The 13,398-nt window shown below is 48.2% G+C and overlaps 1 protein-coding gene across 4 annotated transcripts in view; it reads right to left on the minus strand.

Annotated features, from left to right (window-relative positions):
- CHD5 (chromodomain helicase DNA binding protein 5) overlaps positions 1-13,398 on the minus strand; it is a 62,606-nt gene that overhangs the window by 44,056 nt on the left and 5,152 nt on the right. For 3 of the 4 annotated variants that reach the window (XM_090024021.1, XM_090024018.1, XM_090024020.1), the window contains exon 2: positions 8,039-8,169. Coding sequence is in view for 3 of the 4 variants with exons in the window: in XM_090024018.1 (XP_089880144.1) it covers positions 8,039-8,169 (131 nt within the window). In the remaining variant the exon portion in view is untranslated. The remainder of the gene's footprint in view (positions 1-8,038; positions 8,170-13,398) is intronic. The other variant, XM_090024019.1, reaches the window with a different exon arrangement.

The raw sequence follows: 13,398 nt of genomic DNA on the forward strand, positions 1-13,398 counted from the left end.
AGTCTCATATTTCTTCCTTTCCTATATTTTACTTCTCTGTCTCTTTTCTATCACTGTCATTGATATTAAAGAATGGAGGTGAGCCCCTTGGTTTACAGCTGGGTCAGAAGAAATGATTAAGCTGAAGAAGCAGGCTAGGCTAATATTTCCTTGGAGGTTTGCTGGGAAAAAGATTGTTCAAAATGGTGAGAGACTCACAGAAAACTGTGAATAAAATATTTGGTGTATAGGAAACATTATCCAGAGACAGCAAGTTCTGACATGAACATGGCAGGCTGGCCATAGAGTTTCCTTGGTCTGCCCCCTTGTTCTGACAAGGGAGTCTTTGGCCATTACATTTAGTGAAGCAGCTTCTTCCTACAAAACGTGAACCTGCATCCGGTGCAATGGTAACACCCCACCTCTTCTAAACCCCTCAGGCATAAGCCATGCACATACATCCCTGATTTTGCCCACAGGCCCTAACCCATGCAGGGGGAACCCTACTGCCACAGGAAAAATGTCATTACATCCTCCATACTCATCCACCAATCCCTGGTCTCTCAGCTGACATGAGTAATGATTTTCCATGAACACCTCCTTGCCAAAACCAGTCTACAACTACCAGCTAGATGGCAGAGGAAAACATACCTAGCTCTGTGGGTTCCAAGCCACACTTCTGAGCAGGAAGCTAACAGGTTATCAGCCACCCACGCATCCACATGGTGTTTCCTTATATCAGATCTCTGACCGTAATACCACTCCCACCACGGCCAGGGAAGACCTCACTCAGCAACATTCTCATTCAGGAACTGGCCTTTCCCAGATGTTGGAGGAAGTGTGGGAAACAACTTATTTCTCTCTTTAGCCAGACAGCTATTTTGTTACAAAGTCATAGGACGGTTTGCATTGCCTTGCAGCCCATCAGCAGACTGCATCTTGGAAAGGGCCTCACACTGGAACAGCAAGAGGAGCACTGCAGTGCCATGGACATCTAGGTGAAGGGTGCAAATCAGCCCCAAAAGTGGCAGACAGCTGTGATTTCACATACACCAGTGCACAGCAAATGAGGCCTCACAAATAAATGGAGGAGAGAGAGGAAAGACAGCACAATGAGTCAATCTGAGCCTCGGGTGAGCTGGGCTCAGCTCCCTGTTCTGCCACAGGCTTCCCAGGTGACGTTGTCAAGAGCCCTGCAGGCACATTGTTGGAAAGGAATTGAGGCACGCTATTCCCACCACAATTGTGCAGGTCATTTCCATGTCTGTGATCACCACCTGATCACCAGGATTCTCCCCCAAGGGCAGTGCTAGGATGACCCAATTAAAGCCAAGAGGAGCCTGGATACTGCAGAGAAGGGACCCAATGCACACGGTACATTGTTGGAAGTTAGCACACACCGCTGCCAGGCTTGAGACATTGCACTGGATGCCAGATGCAATGTACTCAGCCACATTCCTGACCCTTCACTCCTAGGGCTTTGCATCTTAATGGACAGGAGGTAGTTGTGATCTAAGTGTCCAGCACAGCCTTAGACCAAGACCATTTCAGGCTGGCATACTGGCCCCCGTCACTTTCCTATTTCCTGACTGCCTAGCCAGGCAGAGCACAGCCCCCAGCTGCCTGAATGCAAGCACCAGCCAGCCAGCTGGAAGCATGTGCTGCCCCCACTTCATTCTGTCCCAGCTCATCCATCTTGGGGCATTCACAACCTGTCTTGCATTACCAGCAGATGGATCATCATAGTGGATAAAGCACACAAAAAATCAAGCTTTCTACACCTCTAGGAACACAGCTGTGTCCAGGAGCCAGGGCTGGGGATTTTTTATTTTTAAAAATCTCCAGCCTTCCCTTTTGCCAGGGTTATAAACAGTTATAATTTAGCACCGAATAATTGGTTGCCATGGTAACTGCTGCAGTACAGGTTGAAATCCCCTCTCTCTGCCTCGGTGTCTGACAAGGACCTTCATCTGCATACGCTCAGGTTCAAACTGCAGGCTGGTTATTTTATGTAAATAGATTTCTCGGAACTCAGTGCATCAATTCCACTAGTGGGTCTTCAGCGAGTATCGCTGGCACAGCTTTGCAATGCAGCAGATGCCAATTAATTCCTGGAGTACTAAAATCTAACAATGTTCCTTGGAAAATGCTTGGGTCAAAGAGAAAAAGTTGCTCAAAAAACCCACAAAAACAACCTCCCCCCACCAAGTTTTCAGGGGAAATTAATGTAAAAAGCATCCATTAGAGCACATAAGGGCACATCCCATGCTGCAAAGATCCTGGCATACCTACAGCCAAGTCCCTCTAACACCTTTATTCAGAAAGGAAAGGTCCCATCACCAAGCAGCAATCAGTAATTGAACATAAAGGAAGATATCCCAGTTCAGGGTTCTCTGAGCATTCATGTTGCTGCCCCACAGTGCCTCTCCAAAGCCCACGAGAAGCCTGACTCATTGCTATTTCAGTCAAGGGCAGCCTTCCCAGAGGCTTTCAAGGGATGTTGGTCAAGTTCTAAGTGAGCCAAAAAATCAGACTGTATTAATAACACCCACACAAGGAGTTAAAAAAATGCAGCAAGGAGTCACCAGTTTTTTTTTATTTCCCTTCTTTCCACAAAGCAGTCAGACAATGCACATGCTGCACTTTGCAGATTGCTCCTTGTGCCCCTTCTGCTTAGTAGCATCAGGCAGCAGCTATTAAAACAATCAGACTGGATGGAAAATGCTGTAGGTGATTTGTTAAAGAGAAACAACAGAAATATTATAAAAATCAGGTTGACTTAAGCAACAGCAACAAAACATTTTGGTCAGCTGATAACATGAGCCTGGCTTTGTGCTATCTCTGTAGCAAGCAAAGAATGCATATTACCCTGACTGAAAAAGAAACGGTGTGTTCCCTGAACTGCAGCTCTTTCCCAAAGGCTTCTGGGCCATAAAAGCCAGGATTGAATCCATGCTCTTTAAATAAACAGCTTGTTAGGCTCCAGCCAGTTGCAAAAGCAATTTAATGTGCTACCTTGTCTAGACAATCACCTCTTATGCACCCCAGAGGGAATGGTGTGGATGACTGGAAGAGAACAGCATCATTTACAGTAAGTTTGGCAATAAAAGGGATGTGGAAATTGCCAGCTGTTCTGGATTCACATGTGTGACACCCCTCCCCCTCTTCAGAAAAGAAACCTGTAGTTTCTGACCTGCCAGGACCTACGAATGCTTGATAGCATTCCATTTCATCTGCTTCATCTTCAAGGGTTTCTTGAAACTCATCATCTGCATTTCAGATGAGCAAAGGCCAAGCCACGCAGCACCAGACAACAAGGATTACCTTGCAAAGGCAACAGACACCCATTTCCATGCATTCAGTGGAATATCCTCAGACTAGGGGTGGTAATACTGAAAGTTCCCTGCATTTAAAATGCCTTGGACTCATTGGCTTCCAACTACTGGACCAGCCCCTCCAGCGAGTTCTGAAGAGTGAAACACACCCCGAATTGTGCTGCTCACCGTTGGGTCACTGGCTTCAACTCAGCCCAAGTCAGCAGCAGGCCAGAATCATCTCTGTCAAATGCAGCCTTTGGGTAACAAGCTGCAGAACACTGCCAAGTCTTCTGTTGAATGGGTGAACCACTCATGAGAGGCACCATGGCAATGAGTAGCTGACTGCTTCTCCCATGTCCACACCCACCCCCAAACCCTGACATGGGCAGACTTAGCAGGCAGGCCAGGAGCAGAGAAGGCCACAACCTCTCTGAATGTAGTGGCTCCAGCCCAGAGTGACAGCACACGCTCGAGAGAGTGAGGATGCACAGGAATGAACCCAAGGGCTAATTCCCTCAGTACACGGCTTTCATAAGCACAAAAGTGGAGAAGTTTCCTAAGCAAACAAAAAACCGCTGAAAACTTCCTCACTCTAGCCCAACCCTGCTATAGAGTCTGCCCAAGCACTGGACCTTACCAAAGTCCAACACAATCTGGACTGCCCATCCCACTCAGACTGGGCCCAGATTTGGACCCTGTCCCAGAGTCCCCACAGCAGCTTTGCAATGCACTAGACATCCTGCTTCTGGTGAGCCATGGTAGAACAATGCAGTCCTGGGTGCTCTGTTACCCATGTGGTCCAGCACTGTGCAACAGAAGGGTAGGAACAAACATGCTAATTACTAAGGACTGATATGAAGGAAAGACTGCGCACCAGAATGATGGTTCTGACTATGCCTGGCCCAGACCTGTGGGCAGAGAATCTCCCATCACTCACTCCAGCAGCATGTTTCTCACTCCTGATGGCAATGGAAGCCTCTTGACTGGAAAGATCCTGGATCCATCCGAGCCCCATGCCTCTTACATCATAGACAGAACCATGCCCACACAGACACTGGTGTTTCTCAGAGCCATGAGCTGGGCTGCTGCAGAGAGCTAGCATGGTGATTTTTTGGGTCATTGTCTTGACATTTTGCTGCCTGATCTGCAAGCTGTTCTTCACAGGACCTGGGGAGAGCATCACCCACCCATTTATACCTGATGGGGAAGAAACCCATGAACTGCACAGACCAGGAGGGAAGCAGCAAACAGGGAAGAACCAAATAATCCATGTGGGCAAAGGGAAAGCACTGAAGTGCAAGAGAGATGCCTGGCCTCATGTGCATGCCACCAGCTGGGGCCTTAACCAGCAGTAGCTGGATATGCAGTTGCCTCCATTGCCAGCCCAGCGGGAGTGAGTACTTGAGTGCTCTTTGTAGTAAAAGACATAGGGCTGCACATACCCATCCTCCTCAGGGCTGTGCCATCCTCTCTCCCTTGCCTGCCTTTCTCTGTGCCTCCCTGCAGCCCCCCATCCTCTCCATCATGGACCGACTCCCTCTAGGAGGATAGCAGTTGTGCATCATGAAACTGTAGCACAGTGGCCTCCTCTAAGATAGGGTGAGGTGACACTATTTCCATCCTCATGGCCTGGGTGTAGTGTAGCCACTGTGACTCAAGGAGAGGGTGTCCATTACTCTGGGCCCTAGCACCAGCCTAGCCAGGTTACAGTGAAGAGCCTTGCACTCTCTGAGGCACAGCCAACCACTGACCCCAAACAACACAGAGCTGCCTGCAGTTACCCTTTTTCTTTTCTCCCTATCTAATATGTTCTGGCCTTCCTAATTCCTCTCCTTTGGGCTCCCAGGTGACAATTCAGAGCATAGCCCAGTCACCTCATACTGCCTGCATCCTTCTCATCCACCACCCTGACTGAAGCAGCAACCCCTCTTCCCCTGGAAGGCTAAGCAAAGACCCTTCTCACTTCCCTGCACGCCTCCCCAAATCCCTGTGCCACCACCTCTGAATGATCCAAGGCAACGGGGGTGTTTGGCAGCACAGCACAGATGAACTTGGCACAAGGCCGTGTGTACTTAGCAGTTCCATTCTCCAACACCCATAGTAGAAAGGGGCCCTCACCTCCCTGCACTGGAGTCTGGAGAGAGCACAGGCCCTCTACAGGGTCTAGTGGCAATGCTACAGGGGCAGCACCTTCAGCTCAGGAAGCACAGACTGAGAGCCCTGCATGGCTTGTTAGCCAGATGGCCTCCAAGCACTGGGTGCAATGATGGGAGGAGTCCCTGTAGCTGAAGGCAGGCAGCTGCAATGCAAGGCTTTGAGGAGCAGGTGCACCTCAAGGCTTCACAGAGATGCTTCACACAAACTTTGACTTGCTAGCAAACTTGGACAGAGCCCTGCCAAGTGCCCCACCCTGAAAACAATGCACACCCCTCACTCAGCTGCCTTGCTTCTCCTCCTCCCTGCACACTGCCCTGGAAAGGCACAGCATACCTTTCTAACCACCCAGAGCACACTGCTTCCTCTCAGACCACCCAGGTCACATTCCCAACACACTGCTTTGCATTTCCTCCTCCAAAGATACAACCTATAGCTAACATGCTCAGTACAGTGTGTGCTAGGAAGATTTACTGTCTCCCACCGGGGACGAACTGTAAATGAGGTGCTGCATTGCAGTGTGTGCATCCCTGGCAGGAGGGCTCTTACAAACAGATAAGGACATTACCATAATATTCCTTGCTATATCTACCAGGAGCTATGCTCACAAACCAGATCCTGGCCACCATGTTGTGGGGGTCACTTAGGAAATGGCTCTTATAAGCATCATTAAGAAGGATCATTGCACAACCTCTCTTTAAATGGGATTCTATAAATCCCCAAATCATGAATACAGAAGCCTGTTTGCAAAGCCTCCTCTCCCCATTAGTTCTGCTCACCAGTAACATCTAGGCACGGCAGATACCAGGAACCATTCCCCTCATGCTCACAATTCACTTCACTTGCAAGGCCTAATTGCCAGCCAAGTATCTGTTACAGACTGTGTGAAATGAGGGGGACGGTCCCTCACTTTGCCAGCTGTCCAAGATAACGTGCACACAGCTGGCAAAGTGAGGGACAGGCAATACCATTTATTGTACACATGATCCAACATGAGAAGGGAACCTAGAAGAATGAACAGGTCTCCAAAATCTCAGGGAAGAGAAGCTGCACAGCCTACAAGCAGCCATCCACACCCTTTCCTTGTCTGTCATTATACCACAGTCACACAAAGTACCTCACGCGGTGGCAGGGCTTGTAATTGCACAATAACAAAGGGAACATCCACACGCATGCAAACTCATTAGGTGCGTTTGAAAACATGACTGATCCTTACAATGGTTAATTGTACAACCCTAGTCCAGCCACTGTGCCTGCTCACCATATGGCAGGTGCACCAGCCTCACTTTACATTATATACCCACAGGCCTCGAGGAAGAATGAACAAAGTGGCAAACCTCTGCCAGTTCTTCACCCACATCAGGACCTGTCTCCAGCTGTGCTGGCTGGTGCAGAGATGCAGCTCCCCAATGGGAAGTTAAGCAACTGCACCAGATGGAGCTAATAGATTGCAACAGACCAACCTGCTGTCCCTTGAAACTGCAGTGCAGGGCTTGGAACACGCTCCGCAGGTCCTTGGGATGTGGTGAGGCAAAGCACCCTTCCCAGTAGCCTTACAACAAAGCCCGCTGAGCAGCTGGCAGTGGGGAAGTAGCTTAGGAGAGGCTGGCAGGGCAGTGAGCTGATAGATATGCACTACTGGGTAGAGGATAGGAGCCAGCCATGGGACCAGGGTCAGCAGCAGGTCCTGGCTCTGTGCTGGCAGCATTGAGCAATCAAATTCCCAACAAAAGAAGCCTGCTAGCCCTGTCTACAGTTGTTGGACATCACCCAGTAAGGCCAAGTAGCTAGAGTGCAGTGGGGGTCAAAAACTGCAGCCACTGCTAGCCAGGTACTTTAAGTGACTCTGTCTCATAAGTGATTTCCTTGAAAAGACACAAATTTGTGATGCTGGTCCCTCCCTGCCTGCAGAGCACTTCACACCAGACACTCTTAGCACAGTTCTGCTCCAGCCAGGCTATTCATCCCTCCAGCACCTGAAGTGAACACATGCAGCACGTGAGGAGTGTGCCAACACAGCTCTGGACAGCTACAGCAACAGCTCCTCCTGCCTTTGCCGCTGCTGCCTGCTTCCTGAGAAGGCCCTGGGACTGGGGTCCAGAGGCAGCCCTAGCCAAATGCTGGCCCCCTAGGAACCATTGCAGAGGAATGCCTCATGTGGAAAACCATGTTGCCTGGTCCTATCCCAAAGGCAACTTCTTTTTCCTCAGCTGAACTTGCTGGGAAGAAAGGTTCAACACAAAATAGCTCAAACTCAATCTACTAATGGAAAGTTTTCTAGGCAAAGCCCTCAGTGAATCTTCCCCTTTTTTCTGTCTTTGGCCGCCAGGTTTGGCATGTACACAGTTCCAGCCTCTTAGACTAAGCCCAGCCACATTTCAGTTCCAGCCTCTTAGACTAAGCCCAGCCACATTTCAATGCCTGTGCAGATATGAGCCAACATCTGCTACTCAGGTGCCCAGATCTTACCCATCCCTGGACTCCAAAGTCCTGCATGCAGGAGGCTAGAATCACCCTCCCAAGGTGGCCACCTCTCGGCAAAACCCAGCCACAGTGAGTTAGCCTCTTTCCAGAGCACAAGGCCGTACCTCTTTCTTCCTCCGCTTCACTTTGGAAGTCTTGCTTTCCTTAAGCTTCTTGGATTTCTTTTTCTTTTGTGCAATCACTGGCTCCTCTGGATAAAACTCCTCCAGGCCCTCCAAGACCCCATCCTCTTCTTCTGGGGACAAAATAGAGAGGTTACCAGCTTTCTTTCACACATGCGCAATACATAGGATTCGCCTTCACTCCCCAGAATGCTGGGTGAACATCTCTGTCAGGACATGATATAGTTTCACCTGAGCATGAGTGACATAAGAGAGAGGCCCAAATGCACAAACAGCCTTTCTGAGCTCCAGCAGTATTGGGCGCCTCACAGGCAATTCCCATGAAGCTGCTAGATGCTCAGGGAATACTTAGAAATGCAATTTTCCATGGTCAAGACAGTTTTTACCCCTTGATTCCTGCACTCCATGCTCAGTATTACACTTGTTACTGCTTAATGTACATATACAAATGACTGGCTATGCTCATCTAGATGGTGAACAGCCAAAAACAGCAAACTGCACACACCAACGGCACCTGAAGCGCTGCATTCACTTTTGGGCTTCACACTTCAGGAAAGATGTGGACAGTTTGGAAAAATTTCAGCACAGGGCAACAAAAAAAAAAGTTAAGGGCTCAGAGGCAAGACTTATGAGGAAAAGCTGAAAGAACTAGGGTGATTTAGCCCGGAGAAGAGAAGACTGAGAGGGGATTTGATAAGTCTTCAAATACTTAAAAGGTGATTATAAAGAGGATGGAGATGGGCTTTTTTCTGTGGTCATAGGAGACAGGACTAGGAACAATGGCCTCAAGCTTCAGCAGGGGAATTTAGGAGGAACTTTCTGACTGTGAGAGAGGTCAGGCATTGGAACAGGCTAGCTAGAGAAACTGGAGAATCTCCATCCTTGGAAACTTTTAAAAGCAGGTTAGACAGACACTTGGCTGTGATAACTTAGTCAGAGATGATCCTGTGTTGAGCAGGGAGCTGGACTAGATCAGCATTTCTCAACCTGTGGGTCATGACCCAGAAGTGGGTCACAAGAATATATGAAAGGGTCGCAAACAAACTTTAAAAATGGATTCTCTTTTAAAAGAGAAAAATGTAGGAAACGATGGCTGTTTCCTTGTAGGCTGTAAAGAATTCCAGCCTGCAAGGGGCTGCTTGGGGCCCCCGTGCCCCACACAAACCCCACCTTGCCTCACACACCCACCCCCTGCCCCACACACTATGGGGCTGGAGCATGGGGATGGAGGAAAGCAGGTTGAGAGTGAGGGGCACAGGGTTGAGACTGGCCATTGGTGTTTACAAATGGGTCTTCGTACAAAAAAGGTTGAGAGCCACTGGATTAGATGACCTCGTGAGGTCCCTTTCAGTCCTACTTTCCTATGATCCTATATAACAAAGGTTGGAGTTACAAACAAGTTAGTCAAGGGATTAGTGACCATTGTGGCCATTATCCTGAGTGCTCCAGTTTCCATTTATATAAAGGCAGACATTTGTCCATACCCTGGCTGGAGAGGGGAAGGTCCAACAGGATTTGCCAATGTGGTCTAACAAGCAGCCAGACTAAAACCACTGGGTGATATGGGCCAGGCAGCTTGCAGCATCCCAGTAGAAGAAGACTCCAATAGCAGGAGCTGAGAGGGAAGCAGGCATGGTTTGTAAAGTTCTTGTATTTCAGTCACCTCAGGTGTTCAGGGCAAAAGAGCAAAGCAGCAGGGAGGGATGCTGCACACACAGGCTCGGGGCTATCACATCACCTGCAGTCTTCCAGAACAAGGCCTTGGCAAATAGATTGCACCAGGTCTGGAAGCTAAGAACCTGAGGGCTCTAACCCCCGTGCAGACATGGGTTTCCTCTGAGGCTCTGGGTACCTCACTTGACTTCCCATGTGCAGCAAGAGGCGAAGCTCCTGCTTTCTCTCTCTGAAAGGAGGACACGAAGGGTGGCACTGAGAACACTCTTTGAGGATGAAGGGGGATGAGTATGGAGGTTACGGTAATGTCAAACAGGGGGGCCTGGCTCCACCATGCAATAATGTGACAGTAGCAAAATCACCTGTTCTTGAACGAGAGCCCTGCCAGTTGGTCTGCTTACCAGTGACAGTCCTGCTTGGGTCTTCACTGGAGGGGAGAGCTATCTACTGAGACAGGAGCATCTGGAAGCCCCTAATGTGCTGCCTGCTAGTATTGATTTTGGTTCGTAGGTAATTAGGAAGCATTAGGCTTTTTATCTCTCGCCATTTAGATTTCCAAATAGAGCCTATTAAAATTGATTCAATTAAAAGAAGAGTGAGAGAGAGGTAGTGAGCTGCTTCCTCCTCTCCACTCTGGCCCTCCCCGCAAAGCAGCAGCTACATGTCCCCTCCAAGGAGCACTGGCAGAAGCAAGGGGATATCTTGCCAGAGATTTGTTGCTCTTCTCCACGTGCTGGAGTGACCCCGTGTACAGACTGACCACACAGATGATGCAGGTCAGCGACAGAACTGCCGGCACGAAGAACCCAAAGTTTACTTCAAACCCCCAGCTTGGCTCCTTCCATGCCTCTCCTGAATACCCCTCACCTCGATGCTAATTGCAACATGTTTTTATTTTTCTATTGCCATTGTCTTCCCAAACTTTACATCCTCACTAATGAGCCCTCATGCTTTGTCAAGTCACTGCATTTTCTTGAGCTCTGGCTCAGTGATTTACCCCTGTGTTTTCTTTCTGAACTTCTAAACCAATATGGTAATAATGCCCCAGCCTCATTAGGTTGGACAGATTTCTTGTTCACCCTCAAAACGCTGCCACTGAGACCCTGCCAAAACAAGGAGCTTAGCACCATCTCAGTGACATTTATTAGACAACCAACAGAACTATGCAGTACCAGTAGCCCACCAAGGGGCCCAGAACCAGAGCCATTGACCAGCACCAGGTTCTGGCCTGGCATAAGTACCCTCTCCTCACTCTGTACAAATGCTCTGTGGTGCACTTGCTTCTTCTACATACTAGGGTCACCAGAACACACATGCTTCACCCCAAGGTGCATTTCATCCACAGCCAGAATCTGCTGGGTCTGAAAGAAACAAAATGTGAGTCTTAAGCTTAAATGCAAGACTAGGACCAAAAGACTAAACTGGAGTAAAACTGCCAGGAACTGCCACATGAGTTCAGAGGATGAATACTGTGCATGCTCTGCCCGTAGACTTTCAGCAATGCTAACACTGGTAACTCTAGGGCAATGTTTCTCAACCCGTGGGTCACGACCCAAAAAGTGGGTTGCAGGAATATATGAAAGGGTTGCAAACACTTTAAAAATGGATCAACAAACTTTAAAAATGGATTCTCCTTTAAAGGAGAAAAAAATGTGGGAAACTGTAGGTTCTCTCTTGCAGGCCCCCATGCCCCACACACTGCGGGGGCTGAGACCTGGGGGCAGTGGGTTGGGTATGAGGGGTGCAGGCAGGGCTTAGGGGTGGTTTTCTACTTAAAATATTTACTGGGTCAGGACTGGCTTGATGTTTACAAATGGGTCCTGGTACAAAAAAAGGTTGAGAACCACTGCTCTAGAGTACGTACTTTTCAATGTCAGGTATTCTCTCCCACCAGTACTTCTTTCCCTCCAAACAAGCTAACAATAATCAAAGGTCTCGTGCTGCAATGCCAGTCCCAAAAAGAGACCTGGCCCCTGACAATGCCACTGGTTTAAATACATGGACAATGTTTCCAATTAAACAGTGACCCCTCTCCATAAGCAGATCTCCCTAAGAAGCCTCCTCACTACTCAGGGTCCTGGCTCCAGTACAGTTTGTCAGACTTCCAGTTTTCTGGACTTCAGTTTTGGTGAGTTTTCTTTTAATAAAAACAAAAAGAAAACAAACAAAACATTGACCAAATCACACTCATAAGCCTGAAGGAAATGGAGGTATCTGCTACAGTTGTACTCACGTGCTGGCAGTGGCAACCTGGAAGGCTGCAGCCAGCAGTGAAGGCTCTCTCAGAATAGGATAGCTTCAGTCTGAGCAGAGCCTAAGTGAGGCATCTGCAGAGGCAGGCTCCAAACATGAGGAGGGAATGGAATCAGAAGTCAGCTGGGAAGTCCCCCAAGAACCCAGTTGAATCATGTTGATAAACTGAAGGCACCTGAGATTCAAAAGCTGCTGGAAAAGATGACAGCAACCAAAAATATTGATCATTTATCAGTTAGCACTGAGCTGGCCTGATCAACACTATATGCCTCTCTTCGACCTCTGACTCTGCTGCTAAAGAAAGCAAGTTCCAGGATAGAGAACAATACAGCCCTCCTCTAGAGGGGCAGAGAGAGGACAAGCTCCTCTCACCCCACTCCTGTGGGTCTCTGCAAGATGGAAGCGCTGTACTAGCACTGGCTTGAGTGTGATTGCTACTGCCTCCAACACGAACATCTGGGACAGGAAACACTAACAGTGAGAAGGAACTCTGCACCCTCTCTGCTGCACACTTGTATTTCTTCTTTCTGTTTTTCTCAGCTGAAAAAAAGAAGTACCGCCATCAATGGAGGAAACTCCTCTGGGATGTTTTCTTATGCATGTATAGGAAAAGTGTCAATCTGCAAAATTCTAAGCACCTTTCCAGGAAGAACAATTACAATGGGTTCAGACCCTAATCACCATCATTCTGCACACTGAGCCTGTGGGTAACTGGACTGAAAAACTGGGAGGAGAAAAGCAGCAATGGCAAGAGATTTAGCAGGTGAATTACTGATTCCTTAATCCCCATAACAGGAAACACTGGACACAAATTGATGGATTTTTTAATTTAGATTACACTAATCTGCTCCACTTCCATCTCTCTCCAACACATGCAAAGTCACACTCATTTCCATGGCACGATTGTGGCCACTGATTATCTGTCTGATTAGACCTCAGTCAGGTGTATTAAGAGTGAAAACCAAAGGATCTTAATAATCTCCAGAGTCATTTTTGCAAAGGAAGTACAGACCCTTTTTGACACTGATGGGGTGGCATTTAACTGCCAGATGTTCAAAATTCCTCCTGCCTTGGAAAACAAAGCATAGGATAGAGCTAAATAGCTTCACAGCTTGCAAAGATGAGCATCCTGTACCTGAGTTCTGAATGATACATGTTTAATGGGATTTTGGAATCACAGTCCCTCACTCACTGCCGTCCTCGTGGCTTTGACACTAGGCACCAATATCACTTCTCCACTGGAGAGACTGAAGGTTAGAGCCTGACAGAATTAGCAACCCAGCTCTTAATTATCCAGAAATTCTATTATGGGCTTATATCCTTGTTCCTAAGTTGCATTCAACACAGAAATGCATTTATTTTGGAAATTTAAGAAGAGATAACCACTGGAAGTTTCTAACAGGCATCTCATGCAG

The sequence above is a fragment of the Crocodylus siamensis genome, chromosome 12, assembly GCF_052110815.1.
Source record: "Crocodylus siamensis isolate JL-2025a chromosome 12, ASM5211081v1, whole genome shotgun sequence".
Lineage (NCBI taxonomy): Eukaryota > Metazoa > Chordata > Crocodylia > Crocodylidae > Crocodylus > Crocodylus siamensis.